Source organism: Notothenia coriiceps, unplaced genomic scaffold, assembly GCF_000735185.1.
Source record: "Notothenia coriiceps isolate Sejong01 unplaced genomic scaffold, NC01 NC01_scaffold00035455, whole genome shotgun sequence".
Classification (NCBI taxonomy): domain Eukaryota; kingdom Metazoa; phylum Chordata; class Actinopteri; order Perciformes; family Nototheniidae; genus Notothenia; species Notothenia coriiceps.
Genome location: NW_011368156.1, coordinates 136,465 through 149,920, shown reverse-complemented (window position 1 = coordinate 149,920; position 13,456 = coordinate 136,465). Strand labels below are relative to the sequence as shown.

General features: G+C 39.0%; 2 protein-coding genes across 2 annotated transcripts; both read right to left on the bottom strand.

Annotated features, from left to right (window-relative positions):
- Positions 1 to 1,736: 1,736 nt before the first annotated feature.
- On the bottom strand, positions 1,737 to 5,352 carry LOC104962918 (kappa-type opioid receptor). The gene is made up of 4 exons (XM_010791430.1): positions 5,291 to 5,352; positions 4,409 to 4,761; positions 2,981 to 3,004; positions 1,737 to 2,752 (listed from the first exon to the last, which is right to left on the bottom strand). Exons 1-4 carry the CDS (start codon positions 5,305 to 5,307, stop codon positions 2,223 to 2,225), a joined length of 924 nt encoding a protein of 307 aa, XP_010789732.1. The 5' UTR covers positions 5,308 to 5,352; the 3' UTR covers positions 1,737 to 2,222.
- On the bottom strand, positions 5,111 to 5,542 carry LOC104962919 (kappa-type opioid receptor-like). The gene has a single exon (XM_010791431.1). It carries the CDS (start codon positions 5,524 to 5,526, stop codon positions 5,287 to 5,289), a length of 240 nt encoding a protein of 79 aa, XP_010789733.1. The 5' UTR covers positions 5,527 to 5,542; the 3' UTR covers positions 5,111 to 5,286.
- Positions 5,543 to 13,456: the final 7,914 nt, after the last annotated feature.

Sequence of the window (13,456 nt, the reverse complement as noted above, 5' to 3'; positions counted from 1 at the left end):
AAAAAGGAAACACCTACTTTGGGTTGAGTTGAAGTGAACACAGAGGATACACTTTGATATTGATCTTTAAATGAAGCAAACTCACTTTTCACCGCTTTAATGTGACACATGGAGCATGTTTTGATATTTAAAGCTAAAAGATACAGCAACATATCCAACAGATACAGTCAATTTATAATGCAGCAGCACATTATACATACAGTATGTGGTGCTCAGACCTGGGCTGATCATTTGAAAAGGAAAACAATATTTTCTATTGTTTAAAATACAGTATTTGAGGAATAGATAAGAAATACATACCAGGGGTCCTCAGGACTTCTAGTGCTACAATAATTAAAAGCAGTACGTTTATACCACAACATACTTTCATATCATTAAAGGGAAAGAAAGGCAGCACAAAAATGGATGTGGCTAATTGCTGATCTTTTAAAAATAAGCAAAATATCTGAGTTCAGAGGCCAATTAATATAAGGCACACATAAAAAGGCACAACAAAAGATGTTCTGCGATAACTACCCTATCAGATTTAGACAGATACATATATTAATAGGTTGCTCTTCATTAAGAAAAACCATCACAAGCATGATTTGATTTGATCTAGTGACTCATATGAAAGCTAAAATAATTCAGGAAACAACGACAGTAATCAGTTACATGTACATTTCCAAGACAATAAACTAATGAGTTCATTGTTATTTACAGTATGAACATTGAATTGCATTAAACACCAAAAGGCATGTTGGATTGATACATGTGGTTGTCATGTGAGCTGTTTCCTTGGAGCGCTGTAACCCAGTTTTTCCAATAACTAGTATTTCAGACAAGGTGTGAACAGACCAGGTTGACGTAACAATGTATACAACCAACACCTACTGCCTGGAATAAAAGGTGTGGATCCATGTCAGATGTAATTGTAGTTTGTTAAAATGGCTTCAAAGAACAAACTGTGCACATAGCTTTGAGACCAAAGCCTCATCAAAGTCAGCCATCAGGAAAATACTTAATGTAGTACGTTCTAGTGGTGAATTACACAGGATGATCCCTGAGAGATTACTATATTACATGTCATTTTGTTAGACGCTGTTATCCAAAGCGACTTACATACATTCAGTACTGTGGACAATCCCCACAGTCGCAATTTGGGGTGAAGTGTCTTGCCCAGGGACACAATGACATGCTGACTACAGTGGGACTCAAACTTGCTACCCCCTGATTCGAAGTCCATCACACTACCCACTGAGCCACAGCCTCCCTATATATTTTTCATGGGTTCACTGCCAATGATATATAGACTATTCACACATTTTTACAGCATCAAAAATACAATTCACAAAAATAAACAATCAGTTAAAAACAATGCCCATAATGCAGTTTGTTCCCGAAATAATTAGGGCTGATTTCTTTTTTAAATTTTGTTCACAAAGCACTAGTTGACTTACCAAGTAAGGTGAACAAAATCTGGTCAAGCTACATAATAATAAATATTTTTTGGTTTGTCTCATCTTAATCATATGTTCATTGTTCATACCAACAATATGAACAATAATGACACTTTTCTTTTCTTTTCTGGATTTCAGCTTTGTACATTTTATGCATTTCAAAATATTAGATTTATTATCTGGGTTGTGACTCCAGAGGCATTAACTACACTTCACAATCACGGTCTCAAAGTCTTAAACCTAAAGTACATTTTAAATGATTGTTCCAACAATCTTTATTTTTCTAAATGTCAACAGATCCCACGGAAAAACAAACTTTAAAAGAAAAATGTCTCACTACTTTTTCACTTCTCTGCCCTGTGTGTAGCCCTTAGCCCCAAGCACAATCATTGTCACTGTTACATATAGTAATAAGAATTGCTATCATGTAGTAAATAGTCAATTAAGTTGTAAATGTAGTAAATGATCAGCGGTCGACTTGCAGTAACACTAGATTTATAATTGTTGAAGCGTAAATGAAATCGCCAGAAGTCCCAAGATGAGGGAACCAGAAGTGCCAACATACTTACGAATAGTTGGGTTTATGACACTATGACACTAAAACCTACACACTTGACCTTTAAGTAAACCTGGCTGTCGAGTATCTGAGCATCATGCTGGATAAATAAATAAAAGCTAGCCCTGGCTTTAGCCCCTCCCTCAGATGGCAGTGGTGACTTGAGTCGGCAGGTCGTTGGAGTCCTCCCAGCTCTGACAGGGCATGAAGGACGTGTCCATGGCTAGTCATACGGGCCGGGCCTGCCTCCCACCCCCCCGGGCCTCTGTGGGACACGAGTGGTCCCGCAGGGTGCTCCTCACCCGACTCACCCCATGAGAGTCTCCGTGTCCTTTGACTCCGGGGCAGCAGAAGTCCCTGAAGCACCTCTTGAAGTTCTCGTCCAGGAAGGCGTAGAGGATGGGGTTGAGGCTGCTGTTGGTGTAGCCCAGCGCCACACAGAAGAAGTAGGCGGCCATGACGGCGGTGGTCTCGGGAACGTTGCCAGACAACGCCTTGACTAAGATGAAGATGTGGATGGGCGTCCAGCACACCACGAAGACGGCGACCACCACCAGGACCAGGCGCGTGATCCGGCGGAGGTTACGGTCCTTCTCTCGTGAGCCCGACAGCAGGCGCACGCTCTTCAGACGCAGCACCATCAGCGTGTAGCAGACGGTGATGATGATGACGGGTGCCACGAAGCCAAAGATGAAGACGCAGATCTTCATCAGGGTGTCCCAGTAGCTGTAGGGTTCAGGGAACTGCAGGGCACACTCTGTAGTCCCTGTTAGTCCCAGAACAACAGTTTTACCAGTCAAACACAAAGAAAAGCCATAATAAACCTAACCCCAAATTCAGAGGAAACCAAAAAGACAAAGAGTACTCAGCCAGAATCCGGTTCGTCACCCAGTCTCATAGTGCATTGAGCTTTATAATCGTGCACGATCTATCAAACTTTTGCTGGAAAAAAATGCCTCCTTTGAGCTCTATTAACTAGAAGGACCTATAATGTCTATAATTGCTTCATCTATTCAGAAAGATGCAATGCAGGATCTCATCAAACCTACAGAACATCCTCTTCAGGAAAGAAGGATACTTGCTGCATCTAATTGAGATATTTAAGGAACGGTTGGTGCTATGAAGTGGGGCTTGAAGTTTGAAATGGCTTGTTAGAGCCCTTTTGCAGCTGATAGATCTTTTGTCTACTTAGCAGGGAGGGACTGAACCAGAGAGAGATGAGCAGAAAGGCTTATAACTTCTATCAACACACACTATGTCATTATCTGCCCGTAAGAGCCTAGGGGTTGGTGGTGTGGTGAAGTAGATAGGGATCATAGGGTTGGTTATCTTCAACGCATAACCACACCATAGCAGTCAGGGAGGATTTCACAGGAAGCTGAGTCTATTCAAAGATGAATGAGGATTTTAACCATTAAAAACACAATTGAAAGCTGTTACAAGTTAAATATTAGTATTCCGCCAATAATGGAACCGCATATGTTGGCTTTATTGGCTGCGAGCAAACCGCTAATGTTTGTCAAGCTCGTTCCTCTGATTACTTAAGATATAGACATGTTTTACATTAAGAGTAAATTAACTAAAGAGGTCTCCTCTCCAAAGCAATGTACCTGGATTATAATCAGTTTCTAATCAACGTTCAGAATTCAAAATCTGTGTTTCCCCTTGCGTTGCTAAGCTATTGGTAAGCTATTGCTAAGCTATTGCTAAACCTATTGCTAAGCTATTGCTAAACCTATTGCTAAGCTATTGCTAACATTCGTGAAACTTCTTCCTCTGATAACTTAATGTCAATGTTTAAAATGACTCACATTTTTTTCCCACTTAAAATATGTAGATGGGAAAAAAAGTTTACAAATGTGGCTTAAAGGTAGGGTAGATAATTCACTTCAGAAACACTTTTTGTTATATTCCATGGAATGCTCTTAAAGGTGGGGTAGGTAAGTTTGAGAAACCGGCTCGAGATACACTTTTTGTTATATTCCATGGAATGCTCTTAACATCCTGATAGCAAAGTGCTTTGACAAAAAATCCATTAAAAAATGTCATCTGTGGAAACCGTGGTGCTGTAAAAAGCACGACCAATCATTTTAGCTGGTTGTGTACTTTCAATTTCTAGCGCACTCGAGCTGGTTTCTCTATTCTTACCTACCCTACCTTTAATACTCGATACACCAATGATGCACGTTCAAAGGGAATGTGGCGCCATTACAGGCGCCCAACAGGCTTTTGATTGGTACCTTGAATCAGAGGCTACAGATAGCCTACCTTTAGGTTTTAAAATTGTTGTTATAATACAAGAATGCAATTTAATAATATAACAGGGTGTATTATTTTTAGGTTAATTTTAATGCCGAATGGATCACATCAGAGGTGGAGTCCTAGGAGTGTGAATGTATAAAGGTCAAGGTACCGTTATTGGTCTTGGTGCTGCCCAGTATCATGGCGGGGATCCCGGCAGCAGACGACAGCAGCCAGATGACCACGTTGATGATCTTGGCCTTGACGGGCGTGCGGAAGTCCAGGGCCTTGATGGGGTGGCACACGGCCACGTAGCGGTCCACGCTCATCATGGTCAGGGTGAAGATGCTGGTGAACATGTTGTAATAATCGATGGAGATGAAAACTTTGCACGCCACCTCGCCAAATGGCCATGAGCTCAGCAGGTAGTCGGTGCTCTGGAAAGGCATGGTGGTGGTGACCAGAGCGTCGGCCACAGCCAGGTTGAAGATGTAGATGTTGGTGGCTGTTTTCATTTTGGTGTATCTGTTGTGAGAAGGAGACATGAAGAGGTTGAAAGGATAAGATAGTCGTTTAAGCCTTTAAAGGTGAACAAGGTTAATGAAATCCATTTCTGAGATGGAGTTTAGTGCTAAGCCGTTATCCTATAAAACAGATTGCAGTCAAAATGACACAAAGGGAACTAATGGGGAGAAAAAAAATATCTGAGTTGTCATCATGTCTTGCCTAATTAAGTCTTTGAACTGTAATCAGGTTGACAAACAACACTTAAAATGAAAAGACCATTGAGAGGAAATATTGATTTCAAAGCTTTTACACTGTTTAAGGTATTGTGGTCATTCAATGCACAGAAAGACAATATGGCCATACATTCAAGATGTAACTGTTTCCCTTAAAATCAGATTAGTTCTTATGATAAGAGGATGCAATTGATCCAAAAAAAAAAAAAAAGTTATTGCCATATGAATTGAGCAGTTAATGTGAATTTGCGTGCAACTCGCATTGCTTTTGGCATGACTTGAATAACGGACATATATCAGAGAGGAAAACTCACCTGATGATGACATACATCACCAAACAATTGCCCGCCAAGCCCACCACAAACACCACGGAGTACAACGCGACTATGATGGGGATGATGGGCGACATGGGCTCGGGTTCAGCGTCCCAGGTGCCGTTGGAGGTGTAGTTGAAGACGTCTGAGGAGCCGGGTAGATCGGTGAAGTTTGGAAAACAGTCCTCCGAGGGACACCTGTCCTCTTTGAAGATGTGCACCACGCTGCTCTCCATGGTGCCGATCGCTGCCTGCACCCGGCTGTTCAACTTAAACAGAAATCTCTCCAAAACAAGCTGAATTTCAGATGATCGCTACCACAAAAAAAAAAAGAAGCAAATGTCTCTATTAGAACAGAATATGTCTCCAGCGAAACCGCGCGCAACAGCCTGCGCTCAAGGACACCAGTGCACAAGTGAAACACCACCTTACCTTATTCTCTGCTCCAAATAAAGTTCATGCAAATGCAGCAATACAGATAAGGAGTTTCTTATAAGAAGCTTAGACACTGATTGAAATCCAGAAACTGTGAATATGGCAGAAACAAAGGGTTTCTGGGTTAAAGTGGACGAGCAGAAAATCCACTGCCTGTGCCACCGCTGCGTCCCCGGAGGTGCGCACTGCGAGCCCGCACTGCTCATTCAGTGACATCAGAGGCTTAGCCAGCTGATAGACAGCATCCAGCAGAAAACCATACATTTCACACAGCTGGATGTATATTTACCGCACACGATCAGTTATTATTTACTGGTAAAATGCGTAACTTGTGTTATTATCACACTTTTTACATTCTTGTGTCTCTTAAACTGTTATATTTTGTTGCCAAAAAGGTAGTTTTTTAGTTTGCGATTTGTGCCATTTTGTTAAAAGCACTTTTTATGAGTATTATATACTCCGAAGCTGTCACCTTTACATCATTCAGCACGTTGACCTTATGTTATAGGTATCTATTTTTGTAAGTATTCTGATGAGTTCACAAGTTGCCTGTTGAAAAAGTGAAAGTACAAAATGGTTTGCACTTCTTTCTGAATATGTTTAAATTCCCATCAATGCTGCCATTAGATGTTCCCTAGCAACTCTTGTGAGAACAACGCCTACGATGCAAACATGAAGAGTTCAATTAGATGTTGAAGAGGCATCAAGTCAGAGAGACATCTTCAGATGAATGCATCTCTGAGCTCTGTGTATCATTTATGTTATTACATTTTCCCCACAGAGACACAAACAAACGCAGCACGGAGAGCTCAAAATCAAAAATAAATGCTGTAACTAAAGATTACATGTTGACACAAATGATGGGTTATTCCTGTCTAACATGTCTCTCCTTTTATCTCCCTCAGCACAACAGAGACAGATTTCCACCAGCACGTAATTAGGTGGATGCTGTTTCCTTTCCTTCGTTTCATGCATTAGCACTTGTTGCTTAGAGACCCATCAGGGCCAGGTGTCATGAGTGACATAGCCTTTTCTAGGTGACTTTCAATTGTTACTGACTGTAGAGGCCTGGCTGTGAGATGCTTACAATATTAGGGACAGTCTTCAGCCTCGGACTGACAGTTAATAAAGTATGAGTCACATCTTCCCTCTTTATAGAGCTCTGATCCCGGAAAAAACAAGTTATGGTACCCAGTTATCTCTCAACAGACAAACTCCTGCTGCTCGTGGTTCCAAAATGGTGAAACGAGCCCCCCCCCATTGATATCAGGACTGCAGAAAGTGCAAATATTTTACGTCAGAGACAGAAAACCCACTTGTTTTAACTGCACCTTAGCAATTAAAATCTTAAAACAAAAACAATTTAATTCATTTTGTTCAAAAACAGTGTGAAAAGAGGTGCAGCAGCACAGTCAGAACATTACAGCATGTAAACACATCACAGTGGAGGCTCAAAATACAAATATGAACCTGGAAACAGCATCATAGGGCCCCCTTAAAAATACAAGTACAATCATAAAAAATAATAGAGAAATATGAAATTGAACGCCTTGATAAGCTATAGGTTTTTGAGAATAAGGGCACTCAACAGACATATTCCAAATATATCCTACTTACACATTTAGAATTGAATAGAGTTAATATACTATACAGAAACAGTTACAATCTACAGAACACCTAACCCTAACCCGAATAACCTTAGATATAAACTAATCAAATCCTAACTGCTGAATGATCCCAAAACGTTGATCGTTGTTGTTGTAGTTGTTGTTCATCAGTCTATTTTATTATGAACCGTCTCCCATTTTTAAAATCAGAAATAGATAAAGACATTTTTATGGTGTTAACATCCCATTCCAAACTACACTAAAGCAAACTTCTTATTTCTGTATATTGCACTTAGACGTGTTTAGTTTAATGAAAGCTAATGAACTTCTAGGATAATTGCTGTTCTGAGTTTGTATCTCCGTGGTTGATTGCACCTATGTGAGTCACTTTGGATAAAAGCGTCAGACAAATGAAAGGTCATTAATCCTTAACCCTAATAACGCAGAGATGAAGGTCCGTTTGTGTCAAGATACGAACCGCTCCTCTTCCTCTGGCACTTGAACGTTTGTTTCATTTGAGATCCAGAGGAGGAGAGAAAATCATTGTTATATAACATCCGGTAGACAAGGTCAAGTATGAAATCCTTTTTGCATTTTAATGGCCTTCTCATAATGCCCTGAGGTGATGTCTGTTCAGTGAAATGCTTCAATTAACAGTTTTATGATGAATGCAGGTATTCAACTCAAACACAGAACAGCTTTACCTTTGGAAGAATTATTAGTAACCATGAGGAAAGAAGCTAGAATACTGTTGAAGTTTTCCTAAATGACTTTCTAAAAAGCCTTGGTTTTCAAGTGTGCTTCACCACCAGTCTGGTGATTTTCATTTACGATTTGAAAATGGTCCCAGTACTCCCATGCACTGTGAGCTTACTCTGAAATCCATTGCCTCATTGCAGCAACAACAGAAGGAGCCATCTCAATTTCAGAGATAAAGAAAGCTCTCCTCCACAGTAGCGACATTTCACAGACAGAAACCCCTCTACATCCGAAATGCAATATTCTTTTGATGCTGCAATACTATTGATTACACTTCAAAATATCTGCCTTCCCTCCCACGCTCAGACGGACCTGTTGCACAAGGAAGAAAAAGTGGGCAAAAAATATCACCTCATTTATGACTATAGATCATACATGTCCATGTTAGTCCGGGAGAAAATCAACATCATAAAGCAGCCTGACAATTTCTGTAAAACAAGAAATAAATCAAGCGTGGTCGAGGACCCTGGACACATTTGTGTAGGTGATAAACTGGGTGCTGACCCTCCCAACAGTAATACAATAACTTGTAATGATAAAAATAACATGATGTCCTTTCGTCTCTCCTCTTCTTGTCCCGTTCCCCTCCCTTTTCTTTCTCCTTGTCTTGTAATTTTTTGTATTTCTTCATTACAGGTCAGTACAACTTACATGTGTTGTAAATACTTTGATGTTACCACTGATATATAAGGCTTGTCACAGCCTTTTTGCTTTATAGTTAATCTACTTCTCTGACTATCAAAGCCTATTTGTTATACGATACGATGTGATATGATACGATGAGACACGATACGATGTGATACGATACGATGCAATACAATACAATGTGATACGATACAATAAGATGCGATACGTTGTAATACAATGCGAAAAAAATGCAGCTCGATGCAATACAATATAATGAAATGCGAAACAATACGGTACGATGAGATACAATATGATTCGACTCAATGCAATACAATAGGGTACGATGCGATACAATGCGATACATGCGAGACAATACAATACAATACAGTGTGATATGCGATACGATGTGATACGTTGCAAAACAATACGTTGCAAAACAATACGTTAGGATGCGATAGATAGCTAAATGGACATTGGCAGGACAACGTGTATGTAATGGTGTAGCCTGCTTTGGGGACCCTATATCTCCTACCAGAAGGTAAGAGCAGGAACTCTGGGTGGAGGTGTGGGTGGGATCAGATAAAAAAATGTTGTCTAATGATGGAATGCTCATATAAGTTTATGGGATGGATGTTTTTTAACTACCATAATTTTGATAGCGAGCGATCTCTGATTTCAGCTGCACTATATACCAGGCTGGAATAACATACCGATGACTTTCTATAATATATACATGTATTATATTTTTAATATCCAGAGCTTATCTTCATTCTTTTACTGGGATGCTTATCAGCTAACAGATCATTTATTCATTTTTAAAAGCTACTTGGAACTGTTCGCTTAATTTTTTACGAGATATATAAAATCTCCACAATGTCGGGGTTTTAGTAATTTGTTCCTATTGATGAGATGTGTAATTTTAATTATATAACTCCAGCTCCAGATCCATTATGCAATCACTATACAGCTCATAACAATGTCTCATTACCCAGATTTACATTCATTGTACAGCTCTTTGTTAGAAATCTCCAGAGTGTGAAAAAAAAGGTGAAATGGCGATTTGTTCATCACAGTCCAGTGAACACCGCGCAGCCTTAAGATGTTAACTTCTCATGAGCCAAGAAAAAAAAGGCTTGTTTCGAGCTTCGGGAGATTTTCCAGATGTGTTTTCTAGTGTAAGGATAGTAGAGAGAGAAATACTTATTTGTTTTTTTAATGTACATAATTTGGAGATATGGATGTACAGATTTTTTTTGTTTTATTTTCACTAAACTGAAAAGGATGTCTTTGGATTTTCCCATATGCTTTAAACAAAAAATGTGCTTAAATGGTGAAATAATTCAATCTAAAATCCGATAATTTCACTATTTTCAGACACTTTTTGTTTTGATAGAATACGTTCTACCTGAAAAGCAGCTTTAAGATTATACAAACAAATTGTTCCTTGGCATCATACCTGTTAAGCATGCCAGAAATTATTACAGTATATGTATGAAATTGGGAAAAGGAACAAAAGTGAAAGGCAGAGAATCACAGAGAAGATTGTTTGTGATCGATACCCAGCGCCGTCTTATTTGTGTGTCAGATGAAACATGTGGAGGCCATCTGATGAACATCATAAACACTTCAGCAGCATAATGACACCCTGGCTTTGTATGCAGACACTGTGCCGCCTCAGAGATCATCACCTCCTTCACAGGTGTCCAGATGGCGTCACTCCAGGTGTGCCTGTGTCTGCTCTGGGTGAGAATGAGTTGGTTTGTGTTAATGTGATGGGCCTGTGTTTGGCGCTGATGTCCTGTTTCTTCAACAAGAATTGGGTACAAAATGTTCTCTGCTTTTGGTCGAGTTGTTTGTAAAAGCAGTACTAGTGGTGACATTACAGCAGTGAAGACAATAGAACATTGTTTGGCAGTAAATGAAAGACTTACATTGTCTGTTAGTTGCTTTTGTGCCTGAAAGAATCACCGTTTTCAGACATATTTTTAATTTTGTACCTGAAGCAGCATCTTAACCCTTTAACTGCCAGCACCACCATTTGGTAGAGCACATTTCGCATCTTGATATCTTGTTGAAAAAAAAAAAAAAAAAGTTGAACTCCATCTGATTCAGCCAGCTCTACCCTTTGGTTGACATGTTATGCACAAAACAACCTCTAGATGTCACTGTGGTTCGAACAGAAAGCCCTTCGGCTAGCTTCAACTGAGAAAGTTGGCAATGCTAAAAATCACTGCTGAAGAAATCACTCTTTTTGGTCAACTTTTGTAAGGTAACCATATCATTTTTGAAATATTTTAGTGGCAGGGCACTGACTGAACATAATTAGATAACTTGATGCACAAAAAAAGTTTTAACAAGGGTTTAATAATTTTTTTGAAAATATGCTCAACCAATCGGTTGAATTGGCCTTTTATGGTAAGCTAGCAATATGACTTTTTCAGAGTTTCAGAGATGTTTTCCAATCAAATATGGTAAATAAATGGCTAGATTCATGGTAATATTACTAAATCTAGTACTGCCTTATGAGTCTCAGAGTGAAAGAGTGATAATAATTTATATAGCACCTTTCATGCATGGCATTCAGCCCAAAATTGCACACAGATGAGCAAGTTAGGCCAACACAGGATATAGACATTTGCTGTTAGGCTAGTGGTTTCCTGTTAGGCCAATTCAGCATATACAGTAAGATGAGCAAGTATTTCTTTTATCATGAAAAACACTTTACATGACTTTTTTCCATTTTTTTCTTTTTTTACAATTATAATTTATTATCTTTTATGAGTATATCTGGTTGTATATATTGCTCATTTTCAATAAAATAAACAAATTTATTTGAGTTTGTGTTTTATTTGAGTTTGATGCATACAAATACTGTACTGTATATGATGATTACTTTTACCATAGAAGGCCAGGTCGACCATTTGGTAGAGGCTCATAAAAACAAAACTGTGTGGTCAGTCAAAAAAAAAAAATTTTTGTTTATGCTTATTTGTGGCCCTGTTGATAAGAAAATGCAACAAAAAAAAAATGTTCATAGCTTTTTTCTTGGTCCGGCAGTTAAAGGGTTTTTAAATTTTTAAATCAACATGTGTATCTACAGGTACTGTATAGGAAAACACTGTTTGTGTTTGCAAATGTCACCTGATGTTTCCTTACATTACTCATTTACATACACACTTGTATTTTACTCAATAAGCCTCTGAACTAGGCTTTTATTAGTCGTTATTAAATAATGGCACATAATTGTAACGTTAACTTTTTATTTATACTACATTTATGAATTATAGCGGCATTAATCCAATTTTCTGGACTTAACAAGCTAGATAGAAGTTAAATATATTATAACCTATTAAAGTTTTATTAACTAATGCTAAATCGGCAACATTATCATTCATTTGGAGTCACGTCTCTGCACATCTCGTAAGTTTATTACGGTCTCTACCAACTCATGGAGAAAATATATTTATCCTACACCCCTAAACACTCCGCTTTGTTCAGAAGATAGTCACAAACTGTGTCTGTCTGCTGTTTTGTGCTGCTCAGGTAGAGTCTTTAAATAGCTTTTCTTTAATTAAATCAGCTGCTTAAATGTTGATGAAAGTGAACCAAAACCGCAATGTTGTGGTATATACATAACATATAAGTACTTTTTTGGTATTTTTCTTTCCCATAAAATAACCCATTCTTAGTAAATAATAACTATGGATTTAAGAATGAAATTGCCGTTTGGTTTTGGTAAATAATACATATTGGGAAGTGAGCCGACCTTATCTATGTAAACAGTGCCAACACTCAGGAGTTGCATTAGGTAAACAGTTGACTGTGTACCACATGGGTTTGGATTTGCTTTCAAAATCACGATAGAATGATCAAGTAGCACTTCAGAAACTAAATTGGAACACGATAAAAACAATATTTTACCAATATAATAAATAATAAAACGTGCACTTTAGAACACGCTGCTATTTTACAAAGACGGTTCAGCACAGGCTTGACTGCACACAGCCCAGTGGGGAAAAGATGTCTCGATCGTGAGTAGGCAGAGGCTTGTTTTATTGGTCACTATGGGAACGGACAGTTTCTGACTGCTGGGTGCAGAAGATCGATGAAGTGGGACAGCAACACTCCTCTCTCAGTGAGATCATATCACACAGTGCAGGCTCGGCACATTGACAAAAACATACCATTTTTAAGCAGGACTCGAACATATCAAATGAAAAACCAAAGCACGAAACATCTTTCTGGGAGTGAAGGACTAACACTGATTTTATAAGTTTAAGGGAAGATAGAAACAAAGCACTGCCTCAGAGGATTTTCATGAAGATATCAAACACACACGATTTGGGAGCAGGACATGAATATATCAAATGAAAAACCTTGGCATGAAACCGCTTTCTGGGTTTAAAGGAATGAAACTGAATATGAAAGTGAGACAAGATAGAAAACAAGCACTGCCTCAGAGGATATTTATATAACCCAGACCCAAGAGACCAACATAGCCGGATTCACCCTCTGCATTCACTCAGAACAACAAATGTGGGCAGCATAATACAAATAATGCAGCGGGGGGGAAACAACCATCTGTTTCAGGGTCCAGAGTTCACTCAGTTGTTGCAGGTGAGTGCCAGCCACTGTAAATAGTGTCCGCAGAGCAGACCACTGCAGACTGAGCCTCTACATAAATATTGACTCTGCGTTCATTAGGGGTGGGCGATACCACAAAATCTGGATTCGATCC